The sequence below is a fragment of the Sinohyriopsis cumingii genome, chromosome 18, assembly GCF_028554795.1.
Source record: "Sinohyriopsis cumingii isolate HCF-2022 chromosome 18, ASM2855479v2, whole genome shotgun sequence".
In the NCBI taxonomy this organism is placed as follows: Eukaryota; Metazoa; Mollusca; class Bivalvia; order Unionida; family Unionidae; genus Sinohyriopsis; species Sinohyriopsis cumingii.
Window position 1 is genome coordinate 28,871,245 of NC_142978.1, and position 23,610 is coordinate 28,894,854.

At 36.1% G+C, this 23,610-nt stretch overlaps 1 protein-coding gene across 1 annotated transcript in view; it reads left to right on the plus strand.

The window, feature by feature from the left end:
• Positions 1–23,610, plus strand: part of LOC149776295 (GTP-binding protein 10 homolog) — a 73,604-nt gene that overhangs the window by 14,831 nt on the left and 35,163 nt on the right. The window contains exons 4-6 of the mRNA XM_089942756.1: positions 15,594–15,685; positions 18,213–18,357; positions 21,838–21,911. Coding sequence (XP_089798882.1) covers positions 15,594–15,685; positions 18,213–18,357; positions 21,838–21,911 — 311 coding nt within the window. The remainder of the gene's footprint in view (positions 1–15,593; positions 15,686–18,212; positions 18,358–21,837; positions 21,912–23,610) is intronic.

Genomic DNA, 23,610 nt, shown 5'->3' on the forward strand with positions numbered 1-23,610 from the left:
CGCAGACAGAGGTGAGATGGCAGTGGTCCGTAACGGAGAGCGCTTTAGACCACTCGGCCACTCGGGGCCCCCTGATGCTGATGAAGAAACAGTGCCAGAAGATGCTGTATCCATGACTACAGTAGAAAGCACAGGCAATTTCAATCAATCATTGGAATTTCGAATGATCAATATGACAAATGGTTTTATTGCTGGTACATCAACAAGTAGAAATATCATTATGCAGATAAGCCTAGGACATCATTGAGGCATGAGGGCTCAACAAAGGACCACACCCATAAGTTGTGAGAGCTTTCAATCCTTATCACTCTGCCTGTGAGTAATGAGGGTTTACAGTCAAATTTGTCCCTTGCACAAGAGGATTTTGAAAGTTGCAGACCATTACTTTCCTTGAAAAAAGTTGCAGTCCCAATAAATATACTGCTTTTTTTCATTTCAGAACATTATGTAATGTTGTGTCACCAATATATGTCATCAGATTGCGTGTGCTCATTCATTTTGAAATATTTATTGTTTAAGTGAACAAATTGAAAATTGATGTATTTGATAAATGTGGTAATGGTGATTGTTTGTGATGTTACAATAATTATAATTATTCTCAGTTACTTTACCTTGCATTCTTTAATATTGTGCAGCTAGATAGAGTTAAGGTAGAGATTTCACTTTCTTTTATATACTGATATACAGTAGTCCCCCTCTTATAAGGCCACCCCTACTGCAGCAGGGAAGTGGCCTTATAATGAGGGTGGCCTTTCTAGAGGGGGATGACAAATGTAAATAGTAAATACATATGAAGAAAGTCACAAGTACATTTAATTCTAAAGCATTTAATATTTTCATTAAAATATCACATGCATGTTGTAAAATAAATGAATAACAAACTGTTTCATCATTTTCAAAAGAATGTTATGAATAACCATTGATATAGTTTTAAAACTGTCTTTATAATTATGTTACAGATCACATCATCTGTCACTCTGTTGGTAACAGTCAAAAAAAACAAACCAGTCTCGTCACAATTAAAAATATCCTTGCTGTCATATCCCCAGCATATATCATTTAGTCTTTTGTTCCAATCTTTGACAACTTCATTATTAACATCAGCTGATTCTTCACTAAGAACAGAACACCTAATGTTGTGTCTGACTTGAAATCTGTGCAACCATCTGTTACTTGCGGTAAAGTCATCATATCTCAATTCAGCTGACAAAATTGTTTCTTTTTCTTGTCATTCAAATCAGGATACAAACATCTCTTGGCTCAAACAATCTAACTTTCTTCATTCATTTCACCTTCCCACTTCTGCAGAATTGTTTCCTTATCTTTCTCGATATTGTTTATCTGAGTCTTTCCAACATTAGTTTTCTGCAAGGACCCTCGACACACATACACCGAACCTCTCGGTCAATTGAATTACTTTCACTTTCACTTCAAAACTGAAAATTTTTCTTTTCCTCAATGACATGTTGATCTTTTTGCAGTAAGTTATTCATGTTGCCAACTACAATACTGATAAAACAATTTTTTATGCATCTAAACAAATTGCCATATGATTTTAAAGGAAGTGATCTTGTCACGTGATTCGTTAGTTGCAGTCTGGTACCCTATTGTTTTTATATATTTCTTTACACTAAGTGAGTGAAGCCAAAATGGCTTCGATATGTACCATTTAACATCACGCAGATTTGTAATTTTGACAATTATTGTCATTAGTAATAGCCACTAATTATCGAAGTGAACATCTTACTAAGGGAAGCCATAAAGGTTATGAAAAGCATTTTCGTGCTGACTTGTGTATTAAACATCAATGCTGCCACTTCTCAGCTGTTATTACTGTTCAATAATTGTAATTTTAACAATTATCGAAGTGACTAAACCGGACATCTTATCATAACACAGCAGTAAGGCTAATTGGATTACATGTACTTACCCTTTTGTATTGATTAAAATTTGAGTCTTTCTTGGCTTTATGGAACAAATGTGGCTTCCCGTGAGGCGTAAATGATATAATATTAACCTTAGTAGTACTTGTACTTTAGTCAACACTTCTTTCAGTAACGAAAACCTGACATCGGGAAACAGAAATTGGATTACTTAACACATGTTATGAATAAAATACTGGTTCTGGATACATATCAAAATAAAAATGTGGCTGCTTGTGAGGGGTAAATTATATATTATTGCACTAACATGCTGGTTGTTTTAACCGGGTGGCCTTTAATGAGGGGTGCTTTTGAACACAAACTCGTCGGTGCCAACGGATTCTGGCCGTAAGGAGCGGGTGGCAGCTGGACGGAGGGGGGCCGTTCAAGAGGGGGACTACTGTAGTTAATTAGATTAATTCCATTTCAGGTCAGTAAATTTGACAAGGCACTGGAATAAGAAACAGTCGACCATATTCCAGTCACTTTTTTCATTTTATCCGGTGTATTCCTGAATATTGATAAGGTTTGTGAAATGGAAATGCTGATCTGACACTGGAAAGGAGGAAATTTAATTAACTGCACTCAGTAGGATTTTTTATTGATTGGCAAGATCTCCACCATCAATCAGTTCTGGCTGCAAGGCCAATTCTTTGATGGATCTAGATAATGACAACAGTTCTTAAGTCATTATCTTGCTACAGTTGTTAAGATTGCAAAAATTACATTGCATCTCAGAGCATTTACAATCCTGGTAACACAAGATCATTTGCAATCCTTGTAACACAAGAACTTCACTATGGTTTTTTCTCACCCTGCTAGTAAAAAGTCAGTTGCAGAGAAATTGTATCACTTTGATGACAAGTCAAAAGTTAGGAATGTTGTGTCAACTTTCTCTACTTGACTTCATGCATATGACAATTAATTTCATTGAGCTAAAAAAAACTTAATTAAGCATTATTGTTTTTTATGCATTTCCACCATTTTGGTTCTCCAGTTCTCTTAGGGTGTCAAAATGAGGACGTGAGACTGAAAAAGGGATAAAAAAATTCCTTTAACTTCTAGCGCAATCTCCTATTTCTGCATGACCCAGTTATGGAACATACAAGAGAAGGGACAACTGTTGCCAGATAATTTGCATTGTTGGTTCACAGCCGTGGCAGGTTTTTCTTTTTTTTTCTCCTGGCCAAGTGAATTATAGGAGGTAACATGGCCCTATTTTCATGTGCAGGCAGCAAGGGGAGAAAGAGATACTTTCTCCTTCCTCAAGCCTTGTGTCAACTTTCATTGATCCGCTGTATCCAAACTGTTTGATGACCTACCTGAGGCACCAGATTACTACCATTTTGTCAGATTCGAACCAACCATTTTCAGAAAATGATGGGTGATCCAAATCATGATAGGGAGTCACTAGATTTCCTTATCTGAACCCTTTCACTTTCAGTGTCTTATCTTTATGTAAGAACTCCCAAGTGATCCCATGAAGGGAAATGTTTTTGCACATGAAAATGTAGTTGTCTGCTTGTAAAGGGTGGTGTAGAACATTTATGTATATGAAATCCAGCAGTAGTTGAAACCTGCAAGAAAGATGCAATGAGTATGTACCAGTCTTGACATGTACTTCCATATTCTGTTTCATATGGCCCCAGTCTAAGACTATGGGCCTTCATTAAGAGTTCTGGACATGAACCACAGAGACAGTGATGTTCCTGCATGACATACCACAAAATATTTAGTAAGTATGGCATGACATGAACAACCTTACTTCCCTCATTGTGTGGTGGATAATCAGTGCACTAAAGTCAGACCTTGTCGCTTCTCAACATTTTGTCCACCAAGTTATGGAATTCGCAATACATATTGGCATCTTTCTCTTTGAAAGAAATGTATCAGAGAAAGCATCAAACAGATATTCAGTTGAGGAAGCTTAGTCGACTCACTGTATGAGATGACCTGTTACAATGCCAGTTTCTACCAGAGAGTTCTTCATATCAACTCTTAGGAATGAAAGCCATTCTCAGTGTCTTCCACACACATTGGTGGAACATATCCACAGATGGATGGTGATGGCAGACATTTTAGTTGTGGTGACATACCTCTGCAAGTGGGAAACAGTTACCAGACCTTTTCTTTATGGCAGGGGAATATCTTCATGGATACTGCCATTATCAGGTAATATTCAAATGTGACACATTCCTGGCCAGATCAGTGCATTGGCTGGTTCATCATTAAGCGAAAACAGCTGCTCCATGCTGAGTTGTCCCACCAAGAACCTTCCACCAGGTCGGTGTCTTTTGAGGTCATGCAGTGCTTGACATTTCTTTTTTATTTTCCCTGAACCCAGAAACATGCTTTTTTAATCAGCAGGGAGATAATGTGAGCATACACCTTTCTTCCTTCAGTTTTCGTTCTGAAGATAATTAAGAAATGAAGGTCGCAGAGTACATTAGCTCTCATTGCCCCACAAAGACGATGCATGCTGGATCAACAATCTACTCAGTTTGACTTACCCAGATGAGACATAACAACTTCCACTCCACTCAAGGAGTTGAGATTGCCTCTAATCCATCAATGTCCAGAGAATCACCTCCCTTCACTCCCTACATTCCCTTCACTCCTGTCTTTTTCAAGCATATCCTGATCAAAAATGAGTTTGGAACCTTAGTTGTGGAGAAGAAGGCAACAGCTAAAAGGAAAATGTGTGTTGTCAATGACTGGTGTCACATCATCACCCATTCCCAGATGAAGAACTTATTTCATTTCTCTCTGAAGACAAAAGTTATCTCCTATCACAGTCATGGGATACTGTTTCATGATGTCAGACATGTTCATGATTCATGGAATAGATGATTGGGCTGCAGCAAGGGATTTTCCAATTTATGGTCCAGCTCTGACATATCCAGACCATGCATACTCACATTATTCCAGAATGGAATCTCTCCTGGGTTTTGACATGGCAGCCAAATTTGTCTTAGTTTGACCCAAGATCTTCCCACCTTACTTAAGTAGCTATGGTACGTGACAATTTTGCTATATTTACTCTATTTATTTTACAAATTAATTTTGTTTTATGTAAATATGTCTGTGCATAATTAAAATTTAAAGTTATAATATTATTTCATACTGCTCTTTTTTAATGGTGAAAATATTTTCCCAATCATAACTTTGAAACAGATTTCTTACCCAAATGGAGCATAATTATTTTATAATATATTAATGTAATGATCAGTCACTGTGACAAACCTTGCTATTATAAAAACACCATAATTTGATCAGTTATATCCCTTCACTTCTTAGTTATTCCACTGATTTTACAGCCTGAACCAGAGACTAAGGTTGTAACATTGCATAGATGCCAAGTGCCCCATTTTTTCCTTATTTGCCTCATTTTTTGGACCTGAGTATGAGTGTTATGTTTTTTTTAGCCCCCCCAAAAAAACGTTTTTTTTTATTTTTAAAAATTGGTTAAAAGATTTCTTGCAATTTTCAGTTTAGAATGGGCACTCAGTTCCATTCTGATAGAAATGTATCACATGTATATAGGAAACAGTTCTACAATATGAATTTTCTCCAGAAAAGACAAGAAAACAGAACTGGAAGGACAATTGTGCCATCTTGTTTAGATTTGTGAAACCATCTAGTAAATGAGAAAGTTTTGCAAACTGTATGTGATTTCGCTATTGGGCATGGAGGCACCCATGAAATAAAGAGCATGAAAAAGCTGATAAACATCAGCTTGCTTTTTCATCATACACAACTCAGCCTGAACTTATGATGTATATAAATACTAGAGAGAGAACCTTGATGTAATTCGATCAGAATTCATATTATTAAATTTCTTTTGGAAATTAACCTTTCTCTTTCAGTTACTAGTGTTGCTTGCAATTTATTTCACACATGTTTTCCAGACAGTAAAATCGCAAAGGATTATTTGTATGCTTGAACGAAAACAGTTCAGTAAGAAAGTCACACAGAATTGAGATCATCAATGAAAGTTGATACATTCAAATTGATAATGATTGGGAAAAAAATAAGGTGTGGAAAAGGCTACTATAAACAGCCTGTGTCTGAGTGTGTTGCACTCTTGCACCTTCTGAATGGGCACCCGAATGGAACATGGTACAACACATGCATCTTTGACATTAAATATTTATGTAAAGCACTGTCCTACTTTACTGATGGTTGTATATGTTGTAAATACATACGCATTAAAATTGTAAAAATCAGTATTTGTTCCTGAAAATCAGTATGTTTGTCATAAGCAGTCAGTATTTTTGTATGGGGGGGGGTTTGGCAGCTATGACATTGCATAAATGTATTTGTTTCTTTATGTGTGTGTGTTTGTGCATCTGTGTGTGTGTGTGGTTTATGTTTGGGATCTTGATAGTTTCCAGGTTATAACCCTGGAGTAAGACTTCTGTACTGATAGTATTTAAAGTATGTCTGTTTTCATCTTATGTCCAGCAAACCTATATGTAGTACATAGAGTGGGGATCTAACAAAATTTGAAGGGTTGACCAAGGGACATTAACCCACCCATACCAGGAGCAAGACCTGGGGATGTCATCCAAACCAGCTGCATACAGTAAAACCTTTTAGACGTTAGAAAAGTGGTCTCTGAAAGCATTTAGTTGCTTAATAGAGGTTCATTTGTTTCATATTTTGGTTTTAGGGGCTTTGAAAACTGGCTGTTTAAGGCAGGTACTTGCTTAATACAGCCAATCTTTAAGACAGATTCAGCTGTTTAAGTAGCCTTAATGATGAGACAAGTCAATTTTCAGATCTACATTACAATAGTTTTTGTCTAGAAACCTTTCCCACCCCCATCCACCCAGCCAACTTTTCAGGGTGATATTAAATTTGCTAACCATTGTACACATCTGCTGCCCCCCCCCTCCATCCTCAGTGCACCCCAAATCATATTCCAAGGTATCAGGATGGTCAGACATGCAGACAGGTAGTACAGCATATTTCACACCCTTTTTATCTGTCCAACCAAAAGTAAGGTTGGATATAGTGATAGCAATTTCAGTCTGTCTATCTGTTGATAGACAGGGTGGTTTCTGCAACATAAATTTGGTTTCATGTGGCCTTTCCTTTCAAACCTATCAACAAGTTGGTTTAAACAGAACATATATTTAATTACAGAAGTCATCGTGAAAAGTACATAAAAGCAAACAAGAGATATGCAGCTGATATGATTAATGAAGGCATAATATTGTATACATTGACACATGCTAATGAGGTTTTAAAAGAAAATGATTCTTGCAATACAATATTGTAACAATGTCAGCTCAAGTAGTATACTTTTAAAATACATCCTGGAGATAACAAGTTATGAATTCTCTCAAAATACAAATACATATAGCAATAAAAGATTTTAATGACAAATACATATACATGTAATTGAGATTATTATCCATAGCATAATCAATGCATAAAACTACAATAAAATTTAATTTAATTTAAATTTAATTAAAATTAAATGTTGTTAGCACAACAAGTGGGCATGTGAGGTAATGCTAGTAGAGCACATGCATTTCTGAACTTTATGCAAACTTCTGTTTGAGCATTTATAGTTGTTCTCTCTGGTTCTCTGGAGAAGATTTATTTCTGTATGAACTGTACAGAGTACTACTTTAGACTAACTTCTATAAATAAATATATATATATATATATATATATATATATATATATATATATATATATATATATATATATATATATATAAATGGAATGTTTAAAACCTTAGATCACCTACCATTGGTATAATTGTTTGTTTGATATTGACATAGATATTGTGTTGCAGATGGAGAATTCCCTGTTCTATAAATAGCTACTTAGCAAACGCCTCAACAAGAATTCATATACTTAAACAGGCTCTTAAACTGATAGGGAAATATTTGTTTATAAAAACAAAATAACAATAAAAATGATAAATAATTGCAGTTTGAGAGTTTAACGTTTTTTTTTGTTGTGTTTATCATGTTATAAACTGTCAGTTGATCTCTTCATTCTGTACACTCAGTCACTTTCAAGTGTTATAGATCGTCATCCAATGTCTCACCAATTGTACGCTGATGACACCCAAATATACAAATCTAGCCACCCAACTGAAGTTGATGCTACCATCCAAGGTGTAGAGAGGTGCATTTCTGATGTGAAATCATGGATGACATGTAACAATCTGCAGATGAATGATGATAAAACTGAGGCCATTCTGATCACAACACAAAGACTTTCTCATTCACATCCTTTACCTCAAACAATTAATATCAGCAACACCAACATTAAATTCACACAATCAGTATGCAACCTAGGTGTTACTCTGGACAGTACTCTCACATTGCACCAACATGTCATGAAAATATGCAGGGCTGCATATCTTGAGCTGAGATGCATCAGCTCAATTCGCAAATATCTTTCAGTTGATGCCACTAAAACACCTGTGTGTTCATTAGTACTTTCAAGACTGGACTATTGTAACTCGATTCTGTCTGGTTCATCTCAATATCTACTCCAGAAACTTCAAAAAGTTCAAAACACACCTGCTTGGATCATACTCATCGGAGAGTACCACAATCAGAGCACACCTCCCCGCTGCTCTGTGCCCTACACTGGCTATCCATTCGATCCAGAATCAAGCACAAAATTTGTTCTCTGTGCTACGTTTCACTGTCGGACTCTAGTCCAACATACATATCCGACCTCACCCATGTGTACACACCAGCAAGATACTTACGCTCCTCTTCTGACAGTCATATACTCATTATTCCCACTGTGAAAACAAAGTCATATGGACAGCGTTCTTTTGCATACCAGGGCCCAGCAATGTGGAATGAATTGCCTACTGAACATAGACACAAAGACACAGTGATCCCATTCAGGAGGGCTCTCAAAAATCTCTTATTTCGACTGCAAGAACAAACTTAAAGACCTAATAATGTTTCCTACCTTAAATATTCTCAGCATGTTTTTATTTATTTACTTTTTTAATGTTTTCTAATTTCATAGTGTTTGTTTTTGTAATCATATCATTATATGTTTTTTATCTTACATGTGTTGTCTAATGTTGTAAAGCGCTTAGAGCTTCTAAAGATTAGGTGCTATACAAAGTCTTCATTATTATTATTATTATTATTATTGGTATAACATATTGTTCTGATATGGCCCATTGAAATATAATACAGTTCTGATGGACCCTAAAGCAATCATCATAGAAAGGACTTTTTATATGACCTGTCAAAATAGAATAAAATTCTGATGGACCCTAAAGCAAACATCATGGAAAGGACTTTTTTATATGGCCCATTGAAAATGAATACAGTTCTGATGGACCCTAAAGCAAACATCATGGAAAGGACTTTTTTATATGGCCCATTGAAATTGAATACAGTTCTGATGGACCCGAAAGCAAACATCATGGAAAGGACTTTTTTTATATGGCCCATTGAAATCGAATACAGTTCCTAAGCATATCATCATATAAAGACTTCTCTATGTGGTCTGTTTATATAAAACTTTATTCTGATGTGTACCCTAAAGTAGTCATTTTTAAGGACTCCTTTATTGGGTCTATTGATATAAAATATGTTGTTGTTCTAGGGTTTAACGCCATTTTTCAGCACAAGATAGGCTATACATGACGGCCAGTATAAATGGTGGAGGAAGAACCCTGGAAAACCCAGGGAAGAACCACCGACCCATGAGAAGCTACTGGCAGGCTTTCCCACATACCCACACTAGCTGATCCTTGGACTCGAACCCACGCAGACAGAGGTGAGATGGCATTGATCCAGAACGGTGAGCGCTTTAGACCACTCAGCCACTCGGGGCCCCATATAAAATATGATTCAGATGGACCCTAAAGCAGACATCATAGTAAAGGCCTGCTTTATATGGCCTGTTGGCATTAAATGTGATTTTAATGGACCCTACAATAATCATGATAAAGAACATCATTATATTGCCTGTAAGTATAAAATATCAGATGGACCCTGTAGTGTAAGCCTTAATCTAATTAGCTTTATAATATCACTTGACAGTAAAAGTAGTCAGATATTCCACACTGGATTAGAACTGATGTACACCAGCAGCTGGTTTATGAATATATGTTCACTAGGGTTTATGTTCCATGGGAAAAATACTTTCAGTGCAGTCTTTACTCCCCTTCCTAGCTGTACTAATGTCTTGTATTTAATAAATAGTATAGAACACCTTCTGCAGTTATTCTTCAATAACAAATAACATTACATGGTGGCAGCGGTAAAAACACAGAATTGAAATTATCAGAGTTGAAAATGGCTTCATTTCAATTTACAAATCCGAACAAGATTGACTTACTGAGACTTGAAACTTGGGAAAAGTGGTTTCAGCGCTTTGAACGCTTTTGTCAAGCATCTGGACTTAGTGAAAAAGAGGAAGAAATTAAAGTAAATACTTTGATTTATTCCATCGGAAGTGAGGCTGATGACATTTTGTCTTCGTTCAACTTGACTGTTGTTGTTGTTCTAGGGTTTAACGCCATTATTCAGCACAAGATAGGCTATACATGGCGGCCAGTATAACTGGTGGAGGAAGAACCCTGGAAAACGCAGGGAAGAACCACCAACCCATGAGAAGCTACTGGCAGGTTTTCCCACATACCCACGCTAGCAGAGCCTTGGACTCGAACCCACGCAGACAGAGGTGAGATGGCAGTGATCCGGTATGGTGAGTGCTTTAGGCCACTCGGAGCCCCATTCAACATGACAGAGGAAAAACAAAATATGTGGAAGCCTGTGACAGATAGATTCATGTGATATTTCATTCCAGAGAGGAATGTAATTTTTGAAATGGCAAAATTTAATCAAAGAAAACAGGAAGAGGGAGAAACAGTGGACAGTTTTGTTACAGCTATCTATGTGTTAGCAAATACCAGTAATTGTGATTTCAGGCTACTACATGATGAAATGATTAGAGATTGACTTGTAGTTGGACTACAAGATTTAAAACTGTCAGAAAAATTGCAGTTAAATGCGAATCTAACTCTAGAGTCTGCCTTTAGTCAAGCTCGACAAAATGAGGCCATGAAAAAGTAACAATCAGTTATACGAACAATTGGAGAACGAATGACTGAAATGGATGCAGCAAAATCGTCTTCACTGAAATATGGGAAACAGAAACATAAAATCCCAAAAGTTCAACAGAATAATGTTAGCAGAAATGGATGCATGAGATGTGGAAAGAAAGTTAATCATTCTCGAGACCAGTGTCCAGCAAAAGAAGCAGAATGCTACAAGTGTAAGAAAAGAGGAAACTGGAAAATGCTCTCTGTCAAAATCAGCAGTTCGCACAATAGAATCGAGAGTGGAACCTGGAGTTCTAAGGACTGTTAGCACAATGAAGTGTAAGCCGTGGATAACGTGTGCGAGATTGAACAATGATTCACTTTTATTCAAGATTGATACTGGAGCTGTAATTCATGAGAGGGATTTTTTAAAAATTGGAGACCAAAATCTATCAAAGTCTGATCGAAAACTGTATGGACCTGGAAACTCTGAACTTAAAGTGCTGGGAAAATTCACATATGGACTGGAATCGAACAATGCATTCAGTGTACAAGACATATTTGTTGTAAAGGGACTGAATTAGGCACTCTTGGGCAGGCCTGTTATTAAGGCTTTCAAGATTATTGAACAGGAGAATATATCCTTAGTAAATGCCTCAGATAAAAACTCACAAAATGCAAGCAAACGTCATGATAAATCTGTAAATTTAGATAGGGATTATCTTGCGAAATTCCCAAATTTGTTTAAAGGTCCAAGGAAAACAAAATGGTTCAATAACATAACGCTGGACAGAAATGCGAAACCTTATGCCTTATCTTCCCCAAGAAAGATTCCTATCCCTTTATTGAATAAAGTTCAAGAGAAGTTGGGTAGAATGGAAAAAATGGGAGTTATTTCAAAAGTAGATGAGCCCACTGAGTGGTGTGTGGCAATGGTTGTCATTCCGAAACCAAATGGTATGCTAAGAATTTGCGTGGATCTAACTAAACTTAATGATATCAGTTAAAAGAGAGAACCATGTACTATCATTAGTTGAAGAATCCCTTGCAAAACTAGCATGTGCAAAGTTTTTCACTAAACTTGATGCAAACTCAAACAGTTAACTTATGGCAGATAAACTGATCAGAAGATTCATGCTGCCTTATAACTTTCATTATTCTTTTTGGTAGGTTTTATTTTATTTGCCTTTCATTCAGAATCAGTTCCACACCTGAATTTTTTCAGAAAAGGATGTCAGAATCTCAGGAGCAACATGGGGTAACACGGTCACATGGACGATCTTATTTTGGGGGAAATGCAGAAACAGCATGACAAAAGACTAGAAATGTTCATGAAATCAATTCAATAGGCTTGTGTCACTTTGAATGCTGAAAAATGTGAATTTTCGAGACCATCCATTAGGTTTCTTGGGCATTGTTGTTGACGAAAATGGTTGCAGACCTGATCTGGAACAAGTCAAAGCTATAACTGAAATGGAAACTCCAAAATGCGTAACAAAGATACAACAGTTTCTCAGTATGGCACATCAGCTTGGCAAATTTAGTCCAAATTTGGCAGAAAAATCAAAACCATTACGTGAGCTTTGGAAAAGTAAAAATTTGTGGACTCTGGGTCTGATCAAGAACAGGCTTTTAGAGATACAGTTGTATCAAGCAAGAAATGATATCTTCACCAACTTTAGCACATTATAATCCAAATAGAGAAATAATTGTATCTGCAGGTGCATCTTCATTTGGTCTAGGTGCTGTGCTATGGCAGAAGTACGATAGCACTCTGAGACCAGTGGTGTTTGCATCGCAAGGTATGTCAGAAACTGAGCAACGATATGCTCAAATAGAAAAAGAGGCTCTTGCAATCACTTGGGTTTGTGAACGCTTCAGTAGCTATAAATTGGGTCACAATTCAAACTTGAAACTGACCATAAGCCATTAGTACCAATAATGAGCACAAAAATCTTGGGAGATTTACCCCCCTAGAATTCAATGCTTTAGAATGCATTTGATGAGATTCAACTTTTGTATTGTTCATGTTGCTGGCAAAAATCTATTAACTGCTGATGCTCTATCTAGAGCACCTTTAACTTCTTACTTCGAGAGTGACAGAGAATTTCAGGTTGAAACTAACGCCTATGTTGATTTCATTGGTAGTAATTTGCCTGCATCACATACTCGACTTGAACAAATAAAGTCTGAATATCGAAATGATTTGATTTGCAAACAACTTGTACAATTCTGTGAAAAGGGTTGGCCAGAGAAATCTGCTATTGACGGAAAACTTCAATCGTACTGGGCAGATAGAGGTGAATTTACGATTCAGAATGGTACACGCATGGTTGTACCAGAATCATTTCAAAGAGAAATCCTAGAGAGAATTCACAATGGTCACCAAGGCATAGTTAAATGCCAATAATGTCAGTTTGGTGGAAAGGACTAAGTACTCAGCTAGAACACTTGGTAAAGTCTTGCCAAAATTGCATCAAAAACTCGAGAGATCAAGCTGAACCAATGATACCAAATGAATTTCCAAGTTGACCTTGGCAAAGAGTTGCTTCAGACTTGTTTGAACTGAATGGTCAAACATATCTCTTGGTGATAGATTATTTCTCACAATACATCAAAATAGCGAAATTGTAAGGCGCAGGTTCAAAAGCAATTGTCAGTCATCTCAAATCAATATCTGCATGACATGTTATACCAGAAGTATTAGTTTCAGATAATGGTCCACAATACGCATCCACAATACTCAAAGAATTTGCAACAAATTATGGATTCAAGCATATTACAAGTAGTCCAAAATATCCACAGAGCAATGGTCTAGCCAAAAGAGTTGTTCAAACAATTAAAAGGATGCTTAAAAAAGCAAACAATCCTTATATAGCTCTTTTGACATATCGCGCAACTACTTTGCCAGTTGCACCAAACAACTTAGAGCAGAGATGGTCATATTTATTGAAACTGTAGACATCGGAAAACTATCAAAAGCAGACCCAAAAGAGAAATTATGATTATCAACATTGCGACTGAAATATGAAAAAAAAACTTCAGGTAGGAAATAAAGTATGGATTAAAGATCATTTTTCTTCAGCCATGTTTAAATCTGAGACATCTACACCTTATTCATACATGGTAGTAACTGAAGAGGGAGAGATATGGCATAATATGAGAAATTTAATTCCCATGCCTACTACATTATCGAAGCCTCTTAGAGTGACTCTTTCAAACCCTGATACTTTGACTGACTCATATGAAAGCAAGGCAGTGCCAACCAGTCAAAACGGATGTTCAGGAAGATTGTCAAAACCACCTGAGAGGCTGAACTTGTAAAAATGAAGCCGATGTAGCTTGCTTAGAAATGTGGTCATCAGATCATGTTTCATTTTAATGTTAACTTTCTCAAGAGAGGAGATGTAGTGTAAGCCTTAATCTAATTAGCTTTATAATATCACTTGACAGTAAAAGTAATCAGACATTCCACACTGGATTAGAACTGATATACACCAACAGCTGGTTTATGTTATGTGTTCACTAGGATTTAAGTTCTATGGGAAATATACTCTCAGGGCAGTCTTTACTCCCCTTCCTAGCAGTATTGTATTTAATAAATAGTATAGAACGCCTTCTGTAGTTATTCTTCAATAATAACAAATAACATTACAGACCCTAAATCAGTTCTACTTTTAAAGGACTGCTTTTCAGGATCATTTGACATAAAATATGATTCAGATGGACCCTAAAGCAATCACAATAGTAAACGACTTCTTTATACAGTAAAACTGTCTTTAATCCAGATGCCATTTATCCAAATGTCTTGCTTTTTGAAGAATAAATTTCTTCCATTATTCTTCAGAATTCTTACTCTGAATTCCTTATTATTCCATATAAAAGGTATGGGGATAAAAGTGTCCTAGTTTTTACTCAGAATTCCTTGTTATTATATGGAATAGTTATGGAGATAACAGTGTCCTATTTCTTATTTAGAATTCCTTGTTATTACATTGGATAGGAATGGAGATAAAAGTCTCATATTTCTTACTCAGAATTCCTTGTTATTACATTGAAAAGGTATGGGGGAAAAAGTGTCCTAATTTCTTACTCAGAATTCCTTGTTATTCCATAGAAAAGGTATGAGGATAAAAGTGTCCTATTTAATGTCATTTTTTAAATACTATAAAATGATACAATACAGTGTATGAAAAGAGCAGCTGGCTGTGGTTCCCATCAGTATTAGATTTCATATGGTGGATAAGAAATTGGGCAACCAATGTCTGATTGATGGATAAAAAGAATTTTTACCTGAAATGCAGGCAATATTTAGATATTGCTCATCATCTGTGTGCACATAATGTTGTGCATGCCACTATTCATCATCTGTGAGTTCCTAAGAATTTGCAACATTACACTGTTTCAAGGAAATATTTGAAATCTTGTGATATCATTGGAGGTAGTCTGTAGATTAACCCAAGTTTTAGAATTTCGGTCCCTCTACTTAAGGTGAAGTGTAAGTGATAAAAGTTCATGTATATGTAGCGTTTATGTGGAATTCAAAAGTCATTTTAGTTTAATTACAGAATGAGTCCAGAATCTCTTTAAAGCACTTACATAACTGTAAACAAACATTTCAGGAAGAGGTATCTTCTTGGTGAAGATGGGGCTGACAAAGAGATCCTTGTGCCTGTCGGGGTGTGCATTAAGACAGATGAGGGAAGAACCATTGGTGAGTATCCATGTTGACCAGTAATGTCAAGGTTTTAAAGTCTTGCATTATAAGCAGGGAAGACATATGGATGTGATGGAAGTCACACCAGTTAAGTGTTGTGTTAAACATCAGTACTGACAAAAGTCAAAATTAAATGACAGCTAAGGGGGTTACCAGAAAAAAAGCATGATGGCTGAACCTTCATTTTGCAGTCCAACAAAAGCAGGTGGTAGGTTGACATTTGCTACCCTATGAAGGCAGGTGGTAGATTGACATATTGAGACCATAGAAGACAGGTGATAGAGTGCTGTCTGTAGTATAGAGAAGACAGATGCAAGATGCCATCTATAGACAGGAGAATCCAAGTACTAGAGTGTGATCTGTATTCCAGGGAAGTGCTTGAGTAGCATGTATAGTCTAGAGAAGACAGATGCCAGAACGCTTTCTGTGGTGTAGAGAAGACATGTGCAACAGTGCATCTATAGGCTATAAATTATCTGTAGTGTACAAAAGACAGGTACTAGAGTGCCATCGATAGTGTACAGAAGACAGGTGCTAGAGTGCCATTTATAGTGTACAGAAGACAGGTGCTAGAGTGCTGCCTATAGTGTACTGAAGACAGAGTGATAGAGTGTCATCTGTAGTGTACAGAAGACAGGTGCTTGAGTGCCATTGATAGTGTACTGAAGACAGGTTTTAGAGTGCCACTATAGTGTACAGAAGACAGGTTTTAGAGTGCCGCCTATAGTGTACTGAAGACAGAGTGATAGTGTCATCTATAGTGTACAGAAGACAGGTGCTAGAGTGCCTTTGATAGTGTACAGAAGACAGGTGATAGGGTGCCATTGATAGCGTACAGAAGACAGGTGCTAGGGTGCCATCTATAGTGTAGAGAAAACAGGTGCTAGAGTGTCAACTTTAGTCTTGAGAAGCCAGGTGGTAGTTTGAAATCTGTAGTCTAGAGAAGATGGGTGCAAGAGTTCAATCTGTTGTCCAGCAAAGGCAGGTTCTAGGATACCATCTTTAGTCTGAATTTATATTCTTGCATGTGTTTGGAGAAAAAAGTAGGAAAGGCAACAATTACATTTATTGGACATCATAGCATACCAATCTGAGTATTGCTTATGGTGGAGATATTTTTGTTGCCACCACATAAAATAGAACAGAAACATTATATTGAGCTGAGAGATGGAGCAAGAGCCTCTTACTACCATTGGGTTTAGAACTGCACTAATTTAGGACTAAGTGTACTTACTAAATTTGGTAGTTAAACACAATATTGCAGGCTCTGCATAAAAAAATCACACCTCTAAACTTTTTATTTGAACATAATGTTGCAGTCACTGCATCAGATCACACTTCTCCACTTTTAAAATGCATCTTTCAGGGTTGAATTTAGCAGCAGATGATATTTTGTTACACCATACTGAAAATTGGTTCCACTTGCAGAAAAAATATTAACCGCATTACTGAGAAGGTCTTGTTAGGTATGGCAGGTATTTTCCTGAATATGATTTAATTTTTTGTGGTACCAGTACTTAAATTTATTGATCTTGTCTGTTGAACAGAGTTGGTTTAATAGTTAAGGATGCTCAAGGATATTTATTGATGTCCAGCGACAGAGATGACATGATGGTCAAGGATATTTATTGATGTTCTATAACAGATGACATGATGCTCAAGGATATTTATTGATGTCCAGAGACAGAGATGACATGATGGTCAAGGATATTTATTGATGTTCTATAACAGATGACATGATGGTCAAGGATATTTATTGATGTTCTATAACAGATGACATGATGGTCAAGGATATTTATTGATGTCCAGAGACAGAGATGACATGATGGTCAAGGGTATTTATTGATGTTCTATAACAGATGACATGATGGTCAAGGATATTTATTGATGTACTATAACAGATGACATGATGCTCAAGGGTATTGATGTCCTGTGACAGCTGACATGATGCTCAAGAGTATTTATTGATGTCCCTGTGACAGCCCTGATATAATGCTCAAGGGTATTTATTGACATCCATGTGACAACTGACATGATGCTCAAGGGTATTTATTGATGCCCTGTGACAGAAGACATGATGCTCAAGGGTATTTATTGATGGCCTGTGATAGACCTGACATGATGCTCAAGTTTATTTATTGATGTCCTGTGACAGACCTGATATGATGCTTAAGGGTATTTTTTGATGTCCTGTGACAGCTGACATGATGCCAGAGTATTTATTGATGTCATGTGACAGCTGACATGATGCCCAAGAGTATTTAATGATGTCCTGTAACAGAACTGTCATGACACTCAATGGTATTTAAAGTCATGGTTTGTACCAACCATGCAGTCTATCACAAGTTGGTTCCCAGTGATGAAGTTATAGAATGAATATAACTTTTTTTGGAGAATTTGGTTGTCTTACTATTAAGTTTTTCATAAACGATCTGTATGTAAAAATAATCTGTGCCTAACATATTGCACCTGTATCTTGCATTTATCCATCTTTCTAATGTTATATGACTTCTATTTCCTGTAGCTGACCTGAATGAGGAGGGACAGAGGGCCATTGTGGCCAGGGGAGGGGATGGTGGCTCCCCCTTCAACAATTTCCTGGGACAGAAGGGGGAGGTCAGATCAATCACTTTGGACCTGAAGCTAATTGCTGATATTGGACTTGTTGGGTAATGAATCACTGTACAGTCATGAACAAAAAAAGTCATTTTGGGATAAATCACTGTTTACAGTGAAACCTCTCAGGATCAGAACCTCTTTAAATTGAATTCTTCTTGAAATTGATTTTCATTTCTTGTCCTCCATTTTTTCTTTTTAAATCTTAATAAATTTTAACTTGTTCGACAAAATCCTTATACTCTGATAATTGAAAGAGTTTTTCATAGTGTTTTACATTAAAATAAACTTCATAAACAGGACCTAATTACAGCATGTGGGCAACCAGTGTTCTTCAAAACAGCTTAAAGGGGCCCCGAGTGGTCTAAAGCGCTCTCCGTTACGGATCACTGCCATCTCACCTCTGTCTGCGTATGTTCGAGTATCGGATTCGGCCAATGTGGGTATGTGAGAAAGCTTGCCAGTAGCTTCTCTAGGGTCGGTGGTTCTTTCCGGAGATTTCCTGGGTTCTTCCTCCACCATTAATAAAGGCCGTCATGTATAGCCTATTGTGTGCTGAAAAATGGCGTTAAACCCAACAACATCAAAACAGCTTAAAGGAGCATAAAATAAAATTATATATATATAATCAATTCCTAGTCATCACATATCTATTGCCAGAATGTACTGGCTGTTGATGTTTTGAAGAAACATTTGAATATATATGGGGACACCAGTTTGGCAATAACAGAAATTTAATAACCTGAAAACTGTTTAAAAATGGGGAAGAATGTTTGGTTCCCAAGTAATTTTGGTTTTGAAAGGTTGCACTGTAGTAATGGTAAATTTTTCTCAGACTTTAGTGTGTCATTAATAAGTAATAAAAAAATTTCATTGTGAATAATTTGTTCTATTTTATTTATGTGATATAATATCTGATTAGTTAAGTTTGTTGTTTTTCTCAAGACATTGTTGCAGGAAAGAGTGTAATGAAAATTATTGAATATAAAATGTCCATGAGGAAGCAATCATACATTTTAAATTGAATTGGTGCATGAAGTTGCATTATTTAAAGAGTTATTGATTTAAATGCAAGTCCAGTTATTGAATACATTTTTTAGCAGACTTGTTATACTTTATATATATATATATATATATATATATGTATGTATGTATGTATGTATGTATGTATGTATGTATGTATGTATGTATGTATGTATGTATGTATGTATGTATGTATACCACTTCCATTAAAAATAACATGGTATTTAAAGTGTTTGTGTAAAGCAAATTGATATACCAATACTATTGTTATATCAAATTGTGATCTGCCCGTGGTGCAGTAACATGAATATATTAATATTCTTTCAACTGCAGGCCTATAGGTCAATGATGAATTTCTGTTCATTCATTAATCATAAATGACATATGAAAATAAGGATAAAAAGTATTAATAGTGCCTGTTTTCTAATTGAAATTAAAATGGTACACAATTTCATTGTTGCCATTTTGTTTTGTTCCATCCCTGTCTCTTATGTGCATAAGGGACACACAAAAAAGCAATAATCTGGAGTGAGATAAAACTCATATTGTGTTGCATGAAAACATTAAAACTGAACTTGTACCAATTAACCTACAGTTTTCTGGTTCATCATAACGGTATATTTATGCTTTTCTTGGGATCTATCTACAGTGTTCATAATATCAGTGATACATAGTTGCAGTTGCCAATTGACACTAGGCCTACCTGTTAAATTTGTCGGTTGCGAGCCACACATACTGCAGCTTTTTAATGTTTTGTTGTCTTTGTTTCTTAAAGTTATTATAATGTTCTGAAACTCGATTATTAATTATTAAGTAAAAAAATGTCCAATGGTCCTCCTCCTCCTCCTCCTCTCTCTCTCTCTCTCTGGATTATCATTGCTAGATACAGGTGAAAATTCATGAAAATACGATTGTTGGTGATTTTTGTGTGTGTCATATGATGATGTCTCTGGACCTATGAATGATGGTAAAGTTTAGTCAAACCATCCAAAGGAGAGAGAGAGAGAGAGAGAGCAGTGGCATCACTAGGAGGGTGCAGACTGCACCAGGTGACACATCAGAGGGTGATACCAAAACGACTGTCTATAAAAAATTTAAATTTTTGTGCAGGAAGGAGGTCAATGGGGGTGACACCATGAGTTACTGCACCTGGTGACACCAACCCTAGTGATGCAAGAGAAAGAGAGAGAGAATCTTTAGAAACGTTAATTAAAGCAGAACAATGACTTAGATGAACTGTCAGTATATTAAAATATTTTAATTACCTCTTGTTGTTACATCATTTCACTTAGTTTCTATTCCACGCTAATTTCCATACGCCAGTATGTGAATGCCTGACAGTTCAGGTTCAGTGTACAAGAAGCTAACTGTGTTTGTAGTGCACTACTTTCTTCATAAAAACCATATTTCATGTTTAAATCATGAGTGTATCTTATATTGATTTAATAAATCTGAATAAAAATAGAAGCTCAAAAAGAAAACAATCAACTTGTTAGCTTGCATATGTGATTGTGAACAACAAGAAAAATCATTAAACTACATTTTGTAGCAGACACACTCACGAGGATATGAGGAGTTCATTCACTCAGTCAGTACAGTTACCCGGAGCACATGATAACTCCATTCAAAGTGCAAATATGTTTATTTGTATGTGATATAAATAAAATACATGTATAGTATTCATGCTGTATTAATGATATACCACTTATTGTATAAATTTTTCATTAACTGGAAACTCGGCAAGCCTCGTTTCCTTTTATACATCTTCGTGGTTCATCATTGGTACATCATACATACTATATATATATATATATATATATATATATATATATATATATATATATATATATATATATATAAGAATTAGGATAAAAAGATTTAGCTAAAGTGTTTTTCTTAATACAAATTCTTCAAGGTATCACTAAATTGGTTGCCAGATTCAGTAACATTTTACCTTGAAAGCCATTGTTAACTTTGTGAACAAAGATGCATAATTCTGAGACTAAAATACATAATTCTAAGACTGTTGTTACTTTTTGAAGGTATATAAGAATCTTGAAGATTGTGACTTTTATTAGAAGTGTTGAATAGAATAATTGAATTGGAATTTACATGCATATAGTTAGTTAATATGTATTATAAATGTAGATATATTGTTTTGATTTACATAGTAAACTGATATAACTATGCAATTTTCCTTGTCTTTATTCTGTTGTTTTACATTTAGACATATCTTTAAAGCTTGGCAGAAAACTAACCTGTATGAACAGGTAACCTTTATATAATAGTAAATTTCCACAAATGAAATAAGTGGGACTTAATGTACAGGTTTTTGCCTTTGAGAGGTTACCTCTGTATCAGGTTTAACTGATATATTTTTGACAGCCTTTACAGACAGTTATGACGTATGTTTCAAACATATTGAAGAATTCTTTCTGTAAAAAAAGGGGCATGTAACAGTGTGTAACAGGTGAATGTTAGTGTACAGTAATAACTATTTCTTCTTTCAGATTTCCTAATGCTGGCAAGTCAACATTTCTAGCTGCAATCTCAAGGGCTCAACCTAAAATTGCTGAGTACCCATGTAAGATGTTATAAGTGTACACAATGTCCTGCTAAGAGTGATCTTTATTTATATATGGATTTGAGTTGGCTTTTCTATGTTTATATTGATGTCAGCACTTATACTTGTTGACACACTGATATTTCCCATTTGCATTTACATAGCTTTAGATATATACTTCAATGCCATTTCACACATTAATCAGGACCTTACAATTGGGTTGATTGTCAGGATCACCTGAAGGCTTAGTGTTATGCTTAGTGTGCATCTGCTTGTTCTTCCTTCTTTCATACAATCTCAGGTTTTATGTTCCTGCCATATACATGGGGAGTACATATAGTAGTGCCCCACTTGGAACATCCACAGGAAACATATAGTGTTATCCCATTTGGAACATCCTCAGGAAACATATAGTGTTATCCCATGTGGAACATTTGCATGGGACATAGTGTTATCCCATTTGGAATATCCTCATGAAACATATAGTGTTATCCCATTTGAAACATCTGCATGAGACATAGTGTTATCCCATTTGTAATATCCTCAGGAGACATATAGTGTTATCCCATTTGGAACATTCTTATGAAATATATAATGTTATCCCATTAAAAGACCTTCATTGGACATATTGTGTTACCCCACTTGGAACATTCTCATGGAACATAGTGTTACCTCATTTTGAACATCCTTGTGTGACATGTTATGGAACATCCACATGGGACATATTGTGTTATCACACTCAGAACATCATCATGTGACCTATGTTATCCCACTTAGAACAGCTTCATGGGACATATTATGTTGCCCCACTTTGAACATCCTCAGCCTTTTCTGTCAGGCATCACCTTCTTGCAGAGACTAATGGAGACACTGCATAATCTTTTTAAAAAAATCCATTTTTAAATCTTGAAGGGGCGAGCTGACTGCAAAGAGTAAAAGAGCCACAGGATTATCTTTATATTACATTTTTATCATGGGCTTTTAGTAATACTATTGTCTTCACTTCCATCTGTCAGTGCAGTGTTGCATTTAGGTCACTTTTCTTACACAAAGAGCAATCATGAAATTTGTTTGAGAACAATATGTTTTGATATTCATATCACCATCCTTGCTTCAGAGATACCCTTTATTGTGTATAACACTATCCTTTACTGTAGGAATAATTTTTGGTGTGATACCTTCTTTTACAATAGACTCAGATACTTTTTGGTGTGTGTAACACCTTCCCTTACTATAGATATATGTTTTAGTGTGTGACACCTTCCTTTACTGTTGTTGTTGTTGTTGTAGGTTTAATGCCATTTTTCAGCACAAGATAGGCTATACATGGCGGCCAGTATAACTGGTGGAGGAAGAACCCTGGAAAATCCTGGGAGGAACCACCAGCCCACGAGAAGCTACTGGCAGGCTTTCTCACATACCCACTTTAGCCAAGCCTGAAACTTGAACCCATGCAAACAGAGGTGAGATGGTAGCGATCTGTAACGGTGAGCGCTTTAGACCACTCGGCCACTTGGGGCTCCTGTGTTTACTGTAGGTATATGTTTTGGTGTGTGACACATTCCTTTTCTGTCGGTATGCGACATCTTCCTTTACTAGAAACTAAGATACTTTTTGGTGTGTGACACTTTCCTCTACTTTAGGTATACTTCTTGAAGTGTGACACTTCCTTTACTATAGAGATACTTTTTGATGTGTGACACTTCCTTTACTATAGAGA